The sequence below is a fragment of the Phocoena phocoena genome, chromosome 3, assembly GCF_963924675.1.
Source record: "Phocoena phocoena chromosome 3, mPhoPho1.1, whole genome shotgun sequence".
Classification (NCBI taxonomy): Eukaryota; Metazoa; Chordata; class Mammalia; order Artiodactyla; family Phocoenidae; genus Phocoena; species Phocoena phocoena.
This window is the reverse complement of record NC_089221.1, coordinates 170148139-170168203: the sequence shown is the minus strand read 5'-3', so window position 1 is coordinate 170168203 and position 20065 is coordinate 170148139. Positions and strand designations below refer to the sequence as shown.

The following is a 20065-nucleotide window of genomic DNA, read 5'->3' as shown; positions in this document are numbered from 1 at the left end:
TCTCTTTAGCACTCCCAAATTGCCACAAATTCTGGCTTTGGTTTCTTCATGAGCCTTTATTGGGTGTTCTTTTTTTTTTTTTTTTTTTATTGGGTGGTCTTTGGGCAAGGGAGAAATCCAGTCTCATAGAAATGAGGAGGGGGCGTGTTTCAGGATGAACTGCTGGACTTCGTGATCCTCTTGGAATAAGTCACATCTTTACGTAGCTGCTGGGGGGGTGTCCTCTGTGGGTCTCTGGGGGTTCTGATTCGTCTTCCCACGTCAAAGAATCCTCTTGGCCTGGGCCAGGAGGGACTCCAACTGCAGAGATGGGGTGACTGGGCCTGGGGCTGGAGGAAGATTTGGGAGCCAGAGGCCGCTTGGGGGTGGGGGGCCAGGGGAAAGAGATCGAATAGAAGCTTTGGCCCTTCTGATTCTTGCTGGAGATGTCCAGCATCTTCCCCTACACAGTCCATGCCTCACTCTTCCTTGGGGCCCTCCGGGGCTGGTATAAGGCATTGATGTAGAGTGGATTCCCTGCATTGGAAGGAGGGGGGTATGACACCAAGAGGGGAGAATCACTTAAGAGAGCCTGGCCCTCTCCAGCCCACTTTCTGGAGGCTTTGTCTATGCCTCTGAAAAACATGGGTGTAGGGGCCAGCCTTCTCCATCTATTCCCCTTCTCTGCCTCCCAGCCTCACCCTCGCTCCTTCCAAAAGGGGCAGGTATCAAAGTCAGAAGGGTCTGCGTTCCATCCTTGTCAAGAAGCTGCAGTTCCCGCATCCGCCACGCGGGGGCGGGGTCGCCAGTGGATGGCGATGCTCGTGGGAACCGTCCGCCCTCCGAGCGGCTACCTGCGCGGTTCCTTACCTGCGTCTCTGTTCCGGCAGCGGCGGCGGCCCCAGATCCAGGCGCCCAGAGCGAAAGCGGCCACGGCCACCGCTCCAGTCACCAGCAGTGCGAAGGAGAGCCCTGGGAAGGCGGTGGTGGTTTGTGGGCGGTCTGACTGGGGGCGGGGCACGGGGGCGGGGCACGGGGCGGGGGGGCGGGGCTGGAGGAGGGACACGTGGACGGAACTCACCTGAGAAGCTCCGGTTCAGTAGCCAGCCATCTGCCGAGAAGAAACCTACGTCTCAGGGGAGCTCACCTTCGAGTCCAGCTTCTTGCACCTCTTCAGGGTAAGAGCCCCTCTACCCCGTGTGGGACCTCAGGGTTCTTGCCCCTGCCATGCTGTGTGAGTTCAGGCAGGGATTTGCTCTGAACCTGTTTCCTCTTTTGAAAAAAGGATACTAATCATTCCTCTCTTAATGGGTTATTGTGAAGTAAATGCCAACGGGATTTTCTCATCATGAGCTCCATCATCCCCACCATGAGCTGCACCACCCTTGTCATGAGCCCCATTGCTGCCATAATAGGCTCCACCGTTCCCATCACAAGCCTTATCATCCCCACCCTTAGTCCCAGCACCCTGAACATGAGCTCCATCATCCTCATTTTGAGCTCCACCATCTTCACCAGGAACTTTGCCAACACCACCATGAGCTCCATCATCCTGATCGTGGGATCTATCGTCCTCATGGCTCCTGTTTTTTTTTTTGGCTCCTGTTTTTTGAGTGTCTACACTGTGTCAATCCCAAGAAAACTGAGCCTCAGAGAGCCTGAGTCACTTGCCTGGAGTCACACATCCAGGCAACAGCTGGGCCATGCTTTGAACAAAGGTGTTTCTCCCCTCAGCCTCCCTCTCCCTTCCCTGTTTCAGAAAGAAAGGAAAGGAAAAAAACCAAACCAAAACAAACAAACAACGGGCCTGAATTTTTGAGTCTTGCTGAATAATCAGTATCATAGACACAATAATAACCACTTATGTTTACTGAGGACTTACTATGTTCCTGACCCTGCAATAAACTCTTTAGATATAATCACTTTAAATTCACCTAATCTGATGAGGAAAGCACTATTGGCTGAATTTTGATGACTAAGGAAACAGGCACAGAAGGGTCAAGTCACTTGCCCAAGGTCACACAGCAAGTGAATGGCAGAATGGGGATGTGCTTTCAGGTCTGTATAACTGACATGAACCCCAGCCAAAGGTGCCTTCTCCTGTGACTAAGGCGAGACCCAGAGCCCCCAACCCCTTCATCATGGAGGTTCTAAAGTTGGCAGTGGTCCCAGGGTTCCAAGCAGCTGTTCAGGGATGGGAAAGCCAGCTGTGGGGAGCTGGACCTGTGCCCGCTCACTCTCGCTCCCTCACAGCTGCCAACAACTCACAGCCTGGTGCCTCTGCTACCCTGCCTCTGCTAATTGGTAATTGGCCCCCTCGTCACTGGAGGGGTGGGGGGTCAGGCAGGACAGCCATAACACACCGCCCCAGAGGCAGGCAGCGGGTGGGTCCTGCCAGCTGGAGACAAATGGGCGTCTCTTGGGCCTGGGAGCCCGGGTGGTGCTTCATTCTGCCTGATACGGGCCAGACATATGCCCAAGGCCCTTGGGAACTGCCGAGAGAGAGCAGGACCCCAACGGGTCAACCTGAGTCTCCGGCCCCTATAGTTTGGCCTATAATGGGGTGTCATGAAGAGTGGGGGAAACGCATGAGGTGGGCTCTGGAGAAAGCTGGCTGCATCCCCGGCTTGTGTGTGTGGTTGGATGTGTCTTGGTCCTTGCTGGGCCTCAGCTTTATCCTCTGTAAAGTGAGGCAGGTGGCTTAGCTGATCGGGAAAGTGGCTTCCAGCCTTGAGAGTCCATGGCTTTCTTTTTCGTTTATTTGTTTGGCCGTGCCACACGGTTTGCAGGATCTTAGTTTCCCCGACTCACCAGGGATCGAAACCGTGCCCCCTGCAGTGGAAGCATGGAATCCTAACGCCTGGACCCCGAGGGAATTCCTGAGAGTCAATGGTTTTCAATTCTGGATTCTGGAATTCTAGAATTTTCTGCTCCTACACACTTTGTGATGCAAAATTCTAAGAGTCTCTCTGGGACTCCACTGGTGGTCCAGTGGTTAAGAATCCATCCTGGGCTTCCCTGGTGGCGCAGTGGTTGGGAGTCTGCCTGCCGATGCAGGGGACACGGGTTCGTGCCCCGGTCTGGGAGGATCCCACATGCCGCGGAGCGGCTGGGCCCGTGAGCCATGGCCGCTGAGCCTGCGTGTCTGGAGCCTGTGCTCCACAACGGGAGAGGCCACAGCGGTGAGAGGCCTGCGTACCGCCAAAAAAAAAAAAAAAAAAAAAAAAAAAGAATCCATCCTGCAATGCAGGAGACACCAGTTCGATCCCTGTTCAGGGAGCTAGGATCCCACGGGTCGCAGGGCAACTAAGCCCATGCGGCACAACTAGAGAGCCTGAGTGCTGCAACTGGGACTTAACACGGCCAAAATGTAAATAAATAAATATTTAGAAAAAAATTCTAATAGTTTCTCTTTTTAAAGTAAGATCGGTTTCCCTGGTGGTGTATTGGTTAAGAATTCACCTGCCAGTGCAGGGGACACAGGTTCGAGCCCTGGTCCGGGAAGATCCCACATGCTGCAGAGCAACTAAGCCCATATGCCACAACTACTGAACCTGTGCTCTAGAGCCTGCAAGCCACAACTAGTGAGCTCTCGAGCCACAACTACTGAAGCCCGCATGCCTAGAGCCCCTGCTCCGCAAAAAGAGAAGCCACCACAATGAGAAGCCCACGCACCACAACGAAGAGTAGCCCCTGCTCGGGGCAACTAGAGAAAGCCTGTGCAAGCAACAAAGACCCAACACAGCCAAAAATAAATAAATAAATAAATAGATTAATTAATTAATTAATATTAAAAATAAGTTAATAAATAAAGTATTTAAGACTACAACTCTAAGATTCTAGAATCTTCCATTCCTTTATTTCAGTGTTTCTCAACTTTTTTCATTATCACTCCCCTAAGTAGACATTCTAAGAACCTTAATTTTTTCCCCAATGAAATGTTAATACCACGGACATTCTGTAACTCTGTTTATGGGCTGTCTGCATATCGATGCTTTGTACATAAAAAGAGTAAGATTTTCTTTGCTCCCAAGAACAAATTTTTGCCTCCTTAGCAGTGACAGTCCCATGCAGAACATATGCTGTAATTCTCAGAGCTTAGAATTTATGTCCCTAGGATTCTAGAACTGCAAGATTCTTTTTTTTTTTTTTTCCGGTATGCGGGCCTCTCACTGTTGTGGCCTCTCCCGCTGCGGAGCACAGGCTCTGGACGCACAGGCTCAGCGGCCATGGCTCACGGGCCCAGCCGCTCCACGGCATGTGGGATCTTCCCGGACTGGGGCACGAACCCGCGTCCCCTGCATCAGCAGGCGGACTCTCAACCCCTGCGCCACCAGGGAAGCCCTAGAACTGCAAGATTCTATCTTGTGGTTTGAGATTCTGGAATTGTCCTCGGTACAATAGAAATGTGTCCATATGTTGACCAAAAGACAAATTCTAGATTGTTCACAGCAGCCTTATTCAAAATAGCCAGAACCCAGAAGCTGCCCAAACGGTCATCAGTAGGAAATTGGAATGATTGGTGGTGATGGAGGCCCCTCTGCAGCAAGGATGAGCCACTGCTCCACACACCAACATGGAGGAATCTTCCAGCCATCTTGTGGAGTGAAAGATGTTGGAGAGAGAATATACTCTGTGAGTCCATTTAAGTAAAATGTGAAACCAGTTAAAATAGATTTATGCTGTTAGAGGTCAGGATGGTGGGGTGGGCATGAGGATGGCATCTATGAGGAAGCAGATATGTGTGTTGAGCATGGTGCTGGGTACCCAAGTGTGTTCAGGTTGTAAGAATCCATTGCTGTGGTTTGTATACATCCCTCTAAAATTCATATGTTGAATCCTAACCCCCAATATGATGGTAACTGGAGGTCGGGGCCTTTGGGAGGTGATTAGATCATGAGGGTAGAGCCTTCATGAATGGGATCAGTGCTCTTATAAAAGGGACCCCAGGGGACTTCCCTGATGGTCCAGTGGTTAAGACTCCATGCTTCCAGTGCAGGGGGCGCAAGTTCGATCCCTGGTTCGGGAACTAAAATCCCACATGCCGTGCGGCATGCCCCAAAAAAAAAAGGACCCCAGAGAGCCCCCCGGCTTCTTCTTCTACGTGAGGACATAGCTAGAAGGTGTAAGCTATGAAACACAAAGAGGGTTCTCACCAGAACAAAACCTTGCTGGTGCTTTGATCTTGGATTTCCAGCCTCCAGAATTCTGAGAAAAAAATCTGTGGTTTATTTAAAAACACTACCCAGTCTGTAGTGTTTTGTTATAGCAGCGGCCAAACAGACTAAGACATCCATTGAGCTGGCCACTTACAGTGTGTGCATTTCTCTGTTTGTAGGATGTACTTGAATAGCGTGTTTTATGGGATTGTTTTGAATCAGAATCCAGAATTATATATATTCAAGGGTTATTATAATTGTGATATCTTGGAACAGGGCTCAGCAAATATGGCCCATTGCCTGTTTTTTTCAATAAAGTTTTATTGGCATCCAGGCCCGCCCATTCCTGTAGGTATGCCTCTGGTGACTTTCGTGCTGCAACGGCAGAGTGGAGTCGTTGCAATAGAGGCTGTCTAGTTTACAAACTTCTTGCATCTGCAGACTTTCTGTTCCTAGGAATCTGATTTGGAGAATTTATGTTTCTAGGAGTTTGAGATTCTACAGTTTTAAGATTTCTGGAAGTTCCAAGTCCCCAGCTTGCCCGCACATGCTCTCATACCTGTCTCCACCAGGAGCTGTGTCCCACTGCCCTGGGCCTCCTCCAAATCAGGGATCTCCATGGTCGCCCAGCACACGTAGAGCCCACTGTCATTGAGGCTCACGTGGTCCAGCTGCAGGGTGAGATTGCCAGGCGGCTGCCAGGAGAGCCGTCCCCTAGGCCCGCAGACAACCACGGTGAGACTGCCGTTGATGATGCGTGTCTGGCACAAGTTGTCACCATCCTTGGTCCATTCGATGTGTAGCTGCTCCCAGGCCTGGGCCTGCACCACCTGGCAGGCCAAGGTCACCTGACTGTCCTGCCTCACCTGCAGCAACTTGGGTGCCTGCTGCACAGTCAGGCCTGTGGCTCCTTGCAGGGCTGGGGGACAGAAGAGGGGAGTGAGGCCTTTCTCAGTGTGTGTGAGTGTGTGTGACTCACTGCATTAGCCAGCCCACAGGGATGAGGCAGTAAGAGTCTGAAAGCTTGCTGTCTGTGTGATCTTTGCAAGGTTCTTGCTGAGGCTCGATGGCCTCATGTGTGAAATGGGGATAAGTCTCTTGGCACTTGCGAGATTTCAAGGTGGACGGTATGACGTGTCCGGCTCTCAGCCACACACATATTGCCTCGCGTGAGCCAGACCCTGTCCTGGCCACTGTGGACACAGACACAGAGGTGACTAAGACACAAATCCCTACCCTTGTGGAGCTGAGGGTCTGTGGGGAGAGAGACACTGGAAGTCGTGAAAGGAGGAAAGGAATGGGGAGTGGCAATAGGGGATAAGGATGAAGTGAGAGGATCTACTTATAGAGGATGGTCAGGGAAGGCCTCTCAGAGGAGGTGACATTTGAACAGGGATCTGAATGGTAAGACGTAGTCAGTCGTGGGAAGGAAGATATGCGGGAAGAGCACTCTAGACAGAGGGAACGGGCTGTGCAAAGGTCCTGAGGCTGGACCGTGCCTGGTAAGTTGCAGGAACAGTGAGGAGGTCCCGTGGCTGGAGAAGAGCTAGCCGGCGTGAGGAAGTGGGATCCAAGAAGTCGGCAGGGGATGGCTTTTTTGAGGCCTACAGGCCATTGGGGTGGGGTGTGGTGGAGGTACAGAGGTGGGGGTGGGGAAAGGGGAGCAGTTTAGTTTTTAACCTAAGTGTGATGGGAAACCAGGGGAGCAGGGAGGAAATGTGGTCCAATTTAAGTTTTAAAAAGATCACCGTGACTGCCATGGTGAGAACAGACTATGACACAGGGAGATCAGGTGAGGACAGGAAATGAGGGTCCAGGAGACCAGTGATGTGGGCCGGACCCTGGAAAGAAGTGGTCAGAGTCTGAATAGATTTTGAAAGTTGTCCCCAGGAGGACTACAAGAGGAACTGAATTGAGAGAGAGGAAAAGAGGGACAGTGGCAGATTTCCAAGGTTTAACCTGAGGGACTTTGTGAATGGTGGAGGCTTTGGGCCAAGATGGGGGACACAGAGGGAGAAGCAGGGCTGGAGGGGAAAGAGTTTGCTTTGGGCCATGAGAAGTCTGGGGTGTCTGTTAGACACCCCTTCAAGTTCCCGGTCTTTGGGGTGCAGTTGTAGCTGATGCTAGAGAGAGGAGATCCAGGGAAGAGTATTCCAGGCAGAGGGAACAGCAGGTGCAAAGGCCCGGAGGTGGGATCAAGCTTGATGTGTTGGAATAAAAAAAAGAAAAAAGGGGGCTTCCCTGGTGGCGCAGTGGTTGAGAGTCCGCCTGCCGATGTGGGGGACACGGGTTTGTGCCCCGGTCCGGGAAGATCCCACGTGCCGCGGAGCGGCTGGGACCGTGAGCCATGGCTGCTGAGCCTGCGCGTCCGGAGCCTGTGCTCCGCAACGGGAGAGGCCACAACAGTGAGAGGCCCGCGTACCGCAAAAAAAAAAAAAAAAAGAAAGAAAAAAGGAGAGAAGAGTCAGCAGGCTGGCCACGGGGGAGAGAGGGAATGCAGAGGACAGAGGAGATGAGAGGCCAGCGGAGCCAGGTCACGCAAGACTCGTACGCAGGTCATGGTGTGAATTTTATCCTGCCAGCCCCTCTGAGGATCCTTGCTAGAACTCTCCAACCCTTGTAAAGTTCTGAGTATCAGGGAGAGAGACGGGGCCTATTTGGCAGAGCAGAGAAACTAAGGTTTCGAGGGGCCCTGTAAAGGAGGGGCAGGAAGCTGGGTGATGGGTTGCAACAGGGTGGGGGTAGAGGGGCGGGAGGCCCAAGTACTCACTCCAAAACTGTGCCAGGAGGACCAGCACCTTGTCCAGGGAACCCATTCCTGGCCCATCAGGCTCCCCTCTCCCAGCATCCTGCCAACCCCCTCCCCCTCCTACATGACAGACTTCCTGCCACAGAGACATATGTGACACTCCACCCCCACCACAGAGGTATAGGTGACACCCGGGCAGCCAGCAGATGTGTGGTGGCCACTGCTGCTTGGGGTTCCACTTCCTGTCACCTCTTGCCTCAGTTTTCCAGAAGTTTTTTTTTTTTAATCTGAAAAGCAGTATGCGTATGTGGTGGAGATCATGTGAGTGAAAATCCTTCTAAAAGACTATACAAACACACCTAGGCTGGCGGGGGGACACATTGAAGGGCAGGTGAGGCAAGAGGAGGGGAGGAGAGGGGAGCAGGTGGCAGAGGCCTGAGCAGGGGACAGAATGGCAGAACCCCAGCCTCAGTTATTTTGCCCCCAAGGTGTCTTCCTTTGGGGTTCAGAGGAAGGGACTTCTTCTAATGGCTTTGAGTCCCACGGCAGGTAGGGTTGCTCCCCTGTCCCCACAGCCTGGGGAGAAGATTGGGGGCCCAGTCGAGGGGGTTCACAAGCTCTGGACTTTCTCCCAGCCCTGCACCCATCACCCCACAGCCGGCAGTACCCACCCCAGAGGAGGAGGCAGACTCCTAGGCCTCAATGTCTCACCCCCAACCACAGTGTGACCTCCTTTTTTTCAACCAGAAAGAAGAGGGTCAGTGTTCTTGGCAGAATTGTTCCTGTCAACCACAGGGAGGCCCCTGCGGTGGCACTCTGCCCACACTTCCCCAGGAAGTGCCTCCCAGCCTCCTCCTAGCCCTATGCATTCTGGGCAGGCAGAGAGGCTTCTGGAGGAGATGTGAGAGCCTGGGGCTTTGTGGGATGCATAGGAGTTCAGTTGTGATTTAGGGAGGGAAAGGCGGCTTTGGAAGCTGAACATCCGCTTGGGCAAAAGACTTTGGCTTTTCAGTAAATGTAAGGCGTCAGTAGTTGCGGGGGTCAGATATCTGGGCCAGGTGGAGGTGGGTTGCAGTGGAATTCCAGTTTGAGTGGCAGCTGAGAAGTTGTGTGGGTGAGAGAGTGGGGAGACTGAGGCACTAGGAAGACTAGGGGTAGGCTCAAGGCCACACGGCAGTCGAACCCAGGCATCCTGCCTCCCAGTTCCGGGCTCTCTCCAGCTCAGACATCATTAACAATGTCGCCTGGTACGACCCAGGCTCTGTGGGTCTCGGCTCTCGGCGACCCTAGCGCAAGAAGGACTACATTTCCCAGCCTGCCGCGAGGGGCGCGCCTGCGCCCTGCGGCCAGTGATGGAGCGCTGACTGGGGGCGCGGCGGCGGCGGCGGCGGCGGCGGCGGCGGCGAGGGCTCGGCGGGCTATTGGCTACCGGCAGCGGCAAAGGCAGCTTGGGGACTAGAAGAGCGAGTGAGACCCGCAGCCCTGGCCGGGGACGACCTGGGCTGCAGCCATGGAGGACCAGAGGGTAAGACCGGGGCGGGACGGGGCGGGGCGGGGCCCGCGGCGGGGTTAGACAAGAGGAGGGGACCAGGTGATGCCGCAGCTACCTCCCTGCCCCCCCGCCCCAGCTGCTCTGCGGACGAAGCCCCACCCCCACCGCAACCGCGCCCGGATCTAGCCCCGATTCTAGACTCAGCCCCCCCCACAACTCTCGCCACGACCCCACATCATCTTGGCCTGGGTTCGGGCACATCCCCTCCATGTCCCCCTCGCCCTCCCAGTACCCCAGACCCAGCCTTGACTCCATCTCCCACGCCTTCCACCCGGATTGCGGACCAGGTGTCCCGGCCCCCGCCCCGCCCCGCCTCGGAGGACGCCCCGCCAGCTCAGCACTGGTGACCCCATTAATCCCGCGACCCCAGGAAAAGCACCCGTCGGAGCCCTGGGTTAGGGATACAGGCCCCAGCAGCATCCCCCCACGCGGCCTCCTTCCCTCCCGTATCCCCTCTTCCAGGCCTCCTTGCCTTTCTCCACTTACCTGGTCTCTCTAACCCTTCCTCAGGTACCTCCTTTCTCCTTGCTAATCCCTTTTCCCAGCGTATCCCCTTCCCCAGATGAGCCCATGTTCTGCAGGCCTCCTTTTCCTCTGGGGTTTCTTTCCCGAAGCTAGTCCCTCGCCCTGGATCATGCCCTGCCCTCAGGATATAGGTATCTGGTTGAAGGCTTTGTGCTCAGGCAGACCTAACTGGGGCCCAGGGTCTGTCCCTTCCTGAGAAGCTCTCTCAGAGCCTCAGTTTCCTCCCCTGTGAAATGGGCACGCATAGGCCGCCTAATGTCTGCCCGCTTCCTGAGAGATGTAGGGCCAGAGCTCCGCCCAGGGCCTGCTCTTGGTGGATGCCCAAGCTCATTGGCACCGTGGCCCCCGCATCTCCTCCCTGGATGCCTGGAGGACAGAATGGGGAGTCTCAAGTCGGGGAGCCCGGCCAGGCTGAGGGGCTTACCTGTGTGCGCGCTTCCCTGGGGGCAGGAGGCTCTGCGGAAGATCATCACGACACTGGCTGTGAAAAACGAAGAGATTCAGAGTTTCATCTACTCCCTCAAGCAGATGCTGTTGAACGTGGAGGTGAGGAAGTCACCCCCCCAGGAGGGAGGGAGGGGCAGCCATACGAGCTAATCTGCTGATGTCCATGGGACTCGTGGGCCTGGCTGCCACGGCCAGGCCTGTTTCCCCATCTGAGCACCGGCTTTGACAATCCTAGCCCTTCTGACCCCACAATGTCTCTCCAAAGGCGAACTCGGCCAAGGTGCAGGAGGACCTGGAAGCCGAGTTCCAGTCCCTCTTCTCCCTCCTGGAGGAGCTGAAGGAGGGCATGCTCATGAAAATAAAGCAAGACCGTGCCAGCCGCGCCTACGAGCTGCAGGTGTGGAGGGGGGGGGGGCGGCGGGCGGGCGGGCCGGTGCTCTCCTGGAACCCCGCCCAGACGCCATCCCCCATCCCACCCCTCGCACTCAGCAGAGCCCAGCTGGCCTAAGCATCTTCGTCCAAACCTGCCCCTCCTCCCGTGCCCCTTCCCAGAGATGTCCCCAAGTGTCCCCGGTGTCCAGAGCCGGACCCTCTAGCGGTGTCGGCCACACCTTCTCTTTTTTCCTGGGGTCTTCCCAGCCTCCTCCCTGGCCATGACCTATTAATGTCCCACCCACCTGCTCTCCTTCTTAATCCCCTCTCCCATCCACCCCTCCTCTCCACGGCTGCAGCCCCACCCGTACATCTGGCTTTTCCTCCCCACCTGTCCTCACCCAGGGCTTCCAATTTCTCAGCCCTTCCCACTGGTGCCCCAGATCTGAGGGCATCACCCCTTGCCAAACACCCCCCTGTGAGTCTCCTGGGGTCTCAAATTCCAAGCTGGGGTCGCTGGCGGTTGCACCAGAACCTCCTGGGCAACTCCTAACACCCCAGATTCCCATCCCTGGGGGATGTGGAGCCCTGGGCTTAGATGTGGCCTGGGCATGTGCATTTCTAAGGAAGGGATCCCCAGGTGGTTCTGATGCCCTGCCTGCAGAGGGCCAGCCTCCCTCTCCCACCTGCAGTTGGAGAAGGGCAAGGTACCCTGCATCCGGAAGGCGGTGGGGAGCCCTGGGAGGGCTTGAGGCAGTGGAGTAAGGTGTCTCTTCTCTCGGTGCCATGGCACCTGCAGAACCAGCTGGCTGCCTGCACGCGAGCTCTGGAGAGCTCTGAGGAGCTTCTGGAGACGGCCAACCAGACCCTGCAGGCCACGGACCGCGAGGACTTTCCTCAGGTATGTGCCTCGGAAGCGACTGGTAGGGCTGCCAGATAAAATACAGGAGCCCGAGATACATTTGCGTTTCAGATCAACTACGAGTAATTTTTTAGTATAAGTATGGCCCATGCAATATTTAGTCTAAGTACATCCCAAAGATCACATGGGACATACGCTAAAAAGAACAATTCATCGTGGTTGATCTGAAATTCAAATTTAAGAACAAATAAATTTTTTAGTATATCTCATGCAAATGTTTAGTATAAATATTTCCCAAGTGTTGCATGGGACATATTTACACAAAAATACATATTCATTCTTTATCTGAAATTCAGATTTAACAACGAATAATTTTTTAGTCATATGTCACGTGCAATATTTAGTATAAGTGTGTCTGAAATATTGGATGGGACCTACTTATACTAGAAAATCATTTCCTGTTTATCTGAAATGCAAACTTAACTGGGCATCCTATAAAATTTTTATTTGCTAAATCAGCCAACTGTATGTACTGGGTACTGGGTGGAAGGTGCGGGTGGGAGCCTGTCTTCGCCCCCTGTCCCTTCGGGGCTCAGCCAAGGTTTTCTGCCCCAGTGTCGGGGCACTTTGCCACATAGATGCCTGGCTGGGCCTCAGTCTTCCTGTCTGTATACTGGCTTTCTGACTCAGTCAACACAATTCTTTGGATTTTATTCTGTCCCTCTTTCTAGGCTGCCAAGCAAATCAAAGATGGGTAAGATGCTGGGCCCTGGCTCCCACCCCATTGCCCCACCCCTGTTGTGAAGGTGGGAATGCCCAGGTGAGGGTCCCTTGGCCCAGAGCACTGGACAGGAAGAAGGGGGAGGGGTTCCCCTACACACACCTCGGAGGACTAGGCCTGGGCGTCCACCTCCTTCCCTGCAGGGTGACGATGGCCCCCGCCTTCCGGCTGTCATTGAAAGCCAAGGTCAGCGACAATATGAGTCACCTCATGGTGGACTTTGCACAGGAGCGGAGAATGCTACAGGCACTCACATTCCTGCCTGGTGAGAGGGGAACTTGCTGGAGGGCCAAGATTGCAGGGAAATGGCCCAGGAGTCTGGGGGGCCTTGAGACAAGGCCTAGAGCAGGGCTGACAGCCATTTGTGGAAACCCCAGAAGGCCCCGCCCTGGGATGGAGCCCTGAGAAGTCCCACCCCACGGTGGATGGAGCCATGAGTAAGCCCCACCCTGTGACAGAGCCCTGAAGAAGCCCCACCCACCAGGGGTGGAGTCCCATGGAGGCCACACCCCCAATTGGTCGTGTTCTGGAAATGTTCTTCATCTGGATGGCGGAATCCAGAGAAGGCCCAGCCATTTGTTGGTTAAACCCTGAGAAAGCTCTTCCCTACCCTCCACCCTTTGAGGAGGTTCCACCCCCAGGCCCCACAACCCAGAGGGGCCCCGTCCCTAATCCTGGGATCCAGAGGACGCCCCGCCCCCAAGAAGGTCTATTATGTGGGTGGGGTTACAGCAAGGCCCGCCCCTGCAGGCACAGCACCCTGACACCCCTCTCTGCTCTGTCCTGGGCAGTGCCTAGTGCCCCTGTGATCGACCTGGCCGAGTCCCTGGTGGCCGACAACTGTGTAACCTTGGTGTGGCGCATGCCAGACGAGGACAACAAGATTGACCACTACGTGCTGGAGTATCGGCGGACCAACTTTGAGGGCCCGCCCCGCCTCAAAGAGGACCAGCCCTGGATGGTCATCGAGGGCATCCAGCAGACAGAATACACCCTGACCGGTAAGGGCAGCTCACCCTTCCCCATCCGTCAACCTGGGGCTCATGGACGATCCTCAAGGCACGTGGGGTGTGAGAGCAGCTGGGCTGGACCGGTGGGGAGTAGCAGAAATAACAATAATGAAAACTATACTGGTGACAGCCACTGTACCACGTGTTGAGGGCTTACTATGCACTAAGCCTTTTACCCACCTGTAATGGGCGTGCTTATTATCACCATTTTACAGATGGAGGAACTGAGTGAGGTACGGGCCGAGAGGGCCTCCTCCATCCCTGTCTTATCTCTATGATCCAGCATTCGTTCATTCATTCATTCATTTTGACTTGATGTCTGCAGGGTACCAAGCACCATCCTTGGAGTAGTGGGGGAGCAAAGTGGGTGAAAATCCCTCCTCTGGTGGACTGGTGTTTGGGGGGGCTACCCTCCCAGGATTTGGGGATTTCCTTGGCAGTTATAAGAGAGCAGAAAGCCTGGGGGAATCCATCCAGCTGGTAGGGGAGGGTCTGATGGAAGATAAAATTAGGGGTCCCTAATGAGTTAAGAAGCCGTCCTGAGCCAAGGGAAACCCTCAGGGGCAGGGAGAGTCTCGCTGACAAGATAACTGTCACCACTGCTCTTGGGCTGTAATCAGCATGCATGGTTAATAATAAGCATGCTAATTGCGGGAAAGAAAAGCCAGCAACTTGCGAGAGGGCCTGAGAAACTCTTGGCTTATCCTTTGCATGGGAATCAAAATAAACACATCCCATTGTTTCCCCCAATCTTTTTTTATTGTGGTAAAACACACATAACATAAAATTCACCATCTATCTCCAGAACTTTTCATCTTGCAAAACTGAAACTCTGTCCCCATTAGCTTTGTTTGTTTGTTTGTTTTAACTTTTTGGCCGCACCACAGGGCTTCCAGGGATCGAACCCGCACCCTTGGCAATGAAAGCTGAGTCCTAACTGCTGGACCACCAGGGAAGTCCCCCTGTCCCCATCAGACACTAACTGCCATTCCCCTCCCCGCAGCCCCTGGCACCCACCATTCTACTTCCAGTCCTTATGATTGTTACTACTCTAAGTACCTAATATAGGTGGAATCACACAGTATGTCTGGCTTATGTCACTGAGCATCACGTCCTCAAGGTTCATCCACGTGGTACCCTGTGTGTCAGAATGTCCTTCCTTTTTTAAGGCTGAATGATAGTCCCTTGTGTGGCTATACCCAGCTTTCTCTAGTAGTGGCAGCTTACGTAACTAGAACTCAATACCAGAACCAGAAAGTTGACACGGGTACCTTCTGCAGTGTTGATTCGCTTTTCACCAGTTTTACACGCACTCATTCGTGTGTGCCTGTGTAATCCCATGTGCAATTTTATCCCATGTGTAAATCTGTGTAATCACCACCATCATCAAGGTGTAGATCTTCTCCATCACAGGCTTCTGGATGCATCCTCTTTACCTCTCTGGCCTTTTCCAGAATCCATAGGGCAGGGACTTGAATCCCTCAAAAGACCTGCGATATTCAAGATGATGATGAATTTGCTGACCTATGTAAATAACCTATGTGGTTATTTGCAGTCCACCTACTCTCTCGTTGATTGTTTGAAAGACAGGAAGGTTTGGGTTGAGTTTATAACTTATATTCCTTGACCCATCTCATCCTCATGGGAACCCTGCTTAGTGTGTTGGGGATATGATCGTTGGGTTGCAGAGTAGGAAACTGAGGCACGCACTGTCAAAAGTCAGATGGGTTCGTGATTCTGAAACCAAGCCTCCTGGGTGGTAGGTAGTCTTAGCTCTGGGGCAGTAGATGGCGCTGCTGAGCAAACCACCTTACTCTCAGAAAAGGGGCTCCAAGGGAGGGTGAGGCAGTCTGGGTGGGCACCTGGAGGAGGTTAACAGCCAGGCTGAGGCCCAAAAGAGAAGTGGGGGAGAACAGACTTCCAGGCAGAAGAACAGCCTGATCAAGGGCTCAGAGGCCAGAACACTGAGCCTTAGTGCCTGGAACTAGTTAAGTTTGCAGAGGGAACCACAATTGTAGGGAGAGGGGAGAGGAGGAACGGGGACTTTACCCTGAGGGCAAGGGGGTCTATGGGAGATTTCAGAGCAGGGGGTACTAAGTGTTGTTTGGGATGCCCAGAGAATGGGCACCCTGTGAGGAATGCCCAGGAGGCAGCTGGACATGTGGTCTGAGCTAAAGGTTGGGCTGTGAGTGCTGTGGGTGGAGAGACGGTGTCTGAAGGGTGAGAAGGGGACAGTCAGCAGAGTGAGGTGAGCAGGGGTTCCAGACTGAGGCACCCATACATTTGAGGGTATGGAGGAGCCTGCAAAGAAGACCAAGGGGGAGCAATCAGAGGGGGCAGCCAGGAGAGGACAATGCCATGGCTGCCAAGGAAAGAGAATGTTCCATGAAGGAAGGAGTGGTCAGCCAGGAGATCCTGAAAGATGAGGATTAACAAGGCCAAAGGAAGGAGAGGGAGTGATGCGGCTGAGAGGGGGGTGTGGACAGCTCTCCAAAGAGGTTTTGCTTGAGGGAGAAGACAGCTTGATGGTTGCTTTTATTTTGTAAGATTAGAAGAAATTAATAATATTTTTTTAAAGTATAGAAATGGAGGGTAGGATATATCCTAGTAGTATGGAAAGTCTTTAAGGAACCAGGCATGGCTAGATCCAGGGGGTTCCAGCAAATGACTCGCTCAGCTCCGTTCCTGACACTCATTGTCTCTAGGGCTGCATTCTCCAGGAGGCTTGCCGACGTGCTGGAAAATTTTCTCAAAAGGAGCTTCCTTCTAGTTGGCCAGCCCAGAGGAAAGACAGAATCTGCTCATTATAATACTAGAGTCCCAGGGCAGATTCTGATTGGCTAGTTTGGGTCATGTGCCTATCCCTGGACCAATTGGTGTGACTGAGCCATAAAGCATCCTGGCTGGCCAGTCTGGGTTGTGGGCAGAGCCAAGTGATACCCCACAGGTGAATGAGGGCAAGGATGGTTTCTCAGGGATGTCATTTATAAGACACTCCTTAGAATGAAGGGTGGTGGGATTACTGTGGGACACAGGGGCCTCTAATCTATTGCTCAAAGCGTACACAATGTTGATTCCTCTGTTGTCTCGTAGGTCTCAAGTTTGACATGAAATACATGAATTTCCGTGTGAAGGCCTGTAATAAGGCAGTTTCAGGCGAGTTCTCTGAGCCAGTGACCCTGGAGACACCAGGTGACTGGCTCCCACCCCTGCCCTGGCTGAGACACCATAACCCCTTACTCCCAGGGCCCCAGGGACTGGTGTCTGAGGAGAATCTTCTAAGCGGGATTCTATGACCCTTTTTGCCATGGTTGCCAGGAAGCTCAGTGCTCGGTCCACGATAGCTTCCTTAGCCTGAGTGTCTGGTATAAACCTGGTATTGTTCTTTGCATTTGCAGTTGATCCCATTATACCTGGATGGTTTTTAGACACACACACACACACAGACACACACACACACACACACACTCTCTCTCTCTCTCTCTCTCTCTCTCTCTTTCTCTCTCTCTCTCTCTCTCTCTCTCTCTCTCTCTCTTTTCCAAAAAATGGCTAAGCGCGCTATAGAATTGGGAATGGGATATCAGTACTGAAGACAGATTTGTTAGCCTCCCACAGTGACACCTTTGAATGTCCTGATAGGAAGTCCTTCTGCAATCTTGCTTAACTCTGTCATGCTATAGCCCAGCCCCTTTCCTGGGATTAATCCCCAGTGGAAGCACAGGGCAGCACAGTGGTTTGAAAATGGCTTCAGACCTGGGATACCTTTAGGCAACAAGCCCTTGGCCTTCACTCCTCTGGCTACATGTTCTGCCCTCTCCACTCTTCCCCATCTTGTCTCTTGGTGTCTTTCTGCCTGTTGTCTCTGTATCTCTCTGTCTCTGAATCTTTGTCCGTTGGTCTCTTTTGCTCTCTCTCTGTCTTAGTCTCTGTTTCTTTGTGTTTTTCTGTTCTCTGTCACTGTCATGGTCTGTCTTGGTCACTGTCTGTCTCTCTCTGTGCCTCCGGGTTTCCCCATCTCTGTGACTCCCACATCTGCCTGGCCCCAGCGTTCATGTTCCGCCTGGATGCGTCCACATCCCACCAGAACCTGCGGGTGGATGATCTCTCCGTGGAGTGGGACGCCATGGGCGGGAAGGTGCAGGATATCAAAGCTCGCGAGAAAGATGGCAAGGGGCGGACGGCGTCTCCCGTCAACTCCCCAGCCAGGTAGCCTGCCCTCTCCCCTCCCTGAGTCTCTGGTGGAGGAGATCAAGCTGGACATGGACACACAAAGTCCAGTGTGCTCAAGGCTGGGGTGGAGGGAGGGATGTGGAGCTGGGGGGACCCAAAGTGTGAATGAAGGGAGAGGAGACTTTGAAATGGGTTTTGATGGTTGAATAGGAGTTTTCCAGATGAGGAAGGTCACTGGTGTGTTCTGACATGAGAGGCCCTGTGTATGAAAAGAACCACAGACAGTCAAGGAATGATGAAAAGTTCCTGGTGGCTGGGGTGGACCAGGGAAGCCCTCCGATGGGAGAGGTGAGTTCTGAATTGAGACTTCCCCTTCCCTGTCGCCCACAGAGGTACTCCATCTCCCAAGAGGATGCCCTCAGGTCGTGGGGGACGGGATCGCTTCACAGCTGAGTCCTACACGGTGCTGGGTAAGGAGGAGGGTAGATGGGAGGAGAGAGGAGTACTCTGGGCAGGGCCCTGATGGGGGGTGGTGGGAGAGAATTCCTTTGGCTGGGGAAACTGAGGCAGCTATCAACAAAGCTTCTGTAGGAATGGTCCCAATAATGTGTTATTGTGACACTGGAGGAATGGGAAGATTTGGGGCTGAGGGATTAATGGGGGGAATCAGAGCTTATGGATGTTTTGGACTGGGGAGTGGCTGGGCAGGAGCTTAAGAGGGGATTTCCTGGGGTCTGTGGAGTAGCTGAGACTCGGGGAGTAGCTGAGCCTCGGGGAGTAGCTGGAAAGAACAGTTGCCTGTGGAGCAACCAGGTTTGTGGAGGAGCTGAAGCAAGACAGGGGCTCGGGGAAGTGGCTTAGGGTGAGTGGAGGAGCCAGAGAGAGTGGCTGAGTCTGAGAAGTGGAGAGAATGGCTAGGATGAGAGGAGCGGTTAGCACCACAGGACTGATTGGATCCTGTGGAGGAGAAGCTGGAGTCCAAGGACGACCTGGAGTTCAGGGGAATCACCACTGTCCAGAAGAAAAGCTTGAAAAAGAAGCCAGGGTAAATGAGGAAGCCAGTGTGGTTTGTACTTTGTGGCAGGTGGCGGTGGGGAGGGCACAAATTTAGGGAGTAGCTGGTTTCTGGGGATGAGTGAGGAGAAAAGCTACCGTCTGGTGGGGCAAGAGTGTGCGGAGAAGCTGCAGCTCAGGAGTAGCTGGATCGGGGAGTAGCTGAGGTGGCAAGAATCTGGATCCGGGGTCCGGGGAGGATGTGGACTCATGGAGTAGCTGAGATCTAGTTGAGGCTTGGAGAAGATCCGGACTTAACGAATATCTAGGGACGCCTGGAGTATCTGGAAGGAACAGCTGAGGACCGAGCAGTATCTGGAGGGAATAGCTGGGCTCTGGTTGCCCCTTTGTGAAAGGGCACCTGGGACCCGATTCTACCCAGTCCCCCCTGCCCGCTCCGCCCCACAGGGGACACGCTGATTGATGGCGGGGAGCATTACTGGGAGGTGCGCTACGAGCCGGACAGCAAGGCTTTTGGCTTGGGGGTGGCCTACCGCAGCCTGGGCCGCTTCGAGCAGCTGGGCAAGACAGCCGCGTCCTGGTGCGTGTACGTCAACAACTGGCTGCAGGTCAGCTTCACTGCCAAGCACGCCAACAAGGCCAAGGTGCTGGACACCCCCGTGCCTGACTGCCTGGGTGTGCACTGCGACTTCCACCAAGGTGACCCCGAGCCCCCGCTGATCTCTCCGGCCACCCCTGTCCACCGTCTCTCTGGCCAAACCCCTCTTACCGGTCCCCCTGTCCCTCTTGCCCTCCACCCCAGGCCTCCTGTCCTTCTACAACGCCCGCACCAAACAGCTGCTGCACACCTTCAAGGCCAAGTTCACACAGCCACTGCTGCCGGCTTTCACGGTGAGGCCTCCTCCGCGGCCCAGGGGTAAGAGCGGGCGTGGCGTGAGGGCTGGCTTCACGACTGAGGTCTCTGTGTCCCCCCCGACGCCGTCCCCCAGGTGTGGTGTGGCAGCTTCCACGTGACGGCAGGCCTACAGGTCCCCAGCTCTGTGCGCTGCCTGCAGAAGCGGGGCAGTGCTACCAGCAGCTCCAACACCAGCCTCACCTAGGCCTCAGGACGGCCCCTCAGCTGGGCTGATTTCGGGGGGGGGACGCCTCCAGGCCTCGGCTGTTTCAGCTGGGCACCTTCCTCTCACTTGCTGCTTGGAGCCTTAACTCCTGATGGGGGGTCACCAGTGAGGAGCGGGCACGGGGGCGGGCCCTCCTCCCCACCTCACCTCCTAATAAAGGTCAAACACTGGCCAGGCGGTGCTGCTGGTATTATTTTCGGGGCTGGGTGGCACTGGGTGTGCCTGGCCCTCTCTGGACCTCAGCTTTCTTGGCTGTAAAGTGGGCTTTTCTTGGGAATTGCCTGGTGGTCCAGTGGTCAGGAGTCAGAGCTGTCACTGCTGAGG

General features: G+C 54.2%; 2 protein-coding genes across 2 annotated transcripts; one reads left to right on the top strand and one right to left on the bottom strand.

The window, feature by feature from the left end:
• Nucleotides 1-190: 190 nt before the first annotated feature.
• TMIGD2 (transmembrane and immunoglobulin domain containing 2) lies at nucleotides 191-7954 on the bottom strand. The gene is made up of 6 exons (XM_065873853.1): nucleotides 7909-7954; nucleotides 5698-6057; nucleotides 1061-1090; nucleotides 850-951; nucleotides 681-688; nucleotides 191-442 (listed from the first exon to the last, which is right to left on the bottom strand). The coding sequence occupies exons 1-6, from the start codon at nucleotides 7952-7954 to the stop codon at nucleotides 191-193; spliced, it is 798 nt and encodes a 265-aa protein (XP_065729925.1).
• Nucleotides 7955-9246: 1292 nt separating this feature from the next.
• FSD1 (fibronectin type III and SPRY domain containing 1) lies at nucleotides 9247-19917 on the top strand. Its single transcript, XM_065873890.1, has 13 exons — nucleotides 9247-9412; nucleotides 10415-10510; nucleotides 10677-10808; nucleotides 11583-11684; nucleotides 12377-12399; nucleotides 12570-12691; nucleotides 13218-13427; nucleotides 16530-16628; nucleotides 17483-17642; nucleotides 17997-18076; nucleotides 19068-19319; nucleotides 19423-19511; nucleotides 19610-19917. The coding sequence occupies exons 1-13, from the start codon at nucleotides 9398-9400 to the stop codon at nucleotides 19718-19720; spliced, it is 1491 nt and encodes a 496-aa protein (XP_065729962.1). The 5' UTR covers nucleotides 9247-9397; the 3' UTR covers nucleotides 19721-19917.
• Nucleotides 19918-20065: the final 148 nt, after the last annotated feature.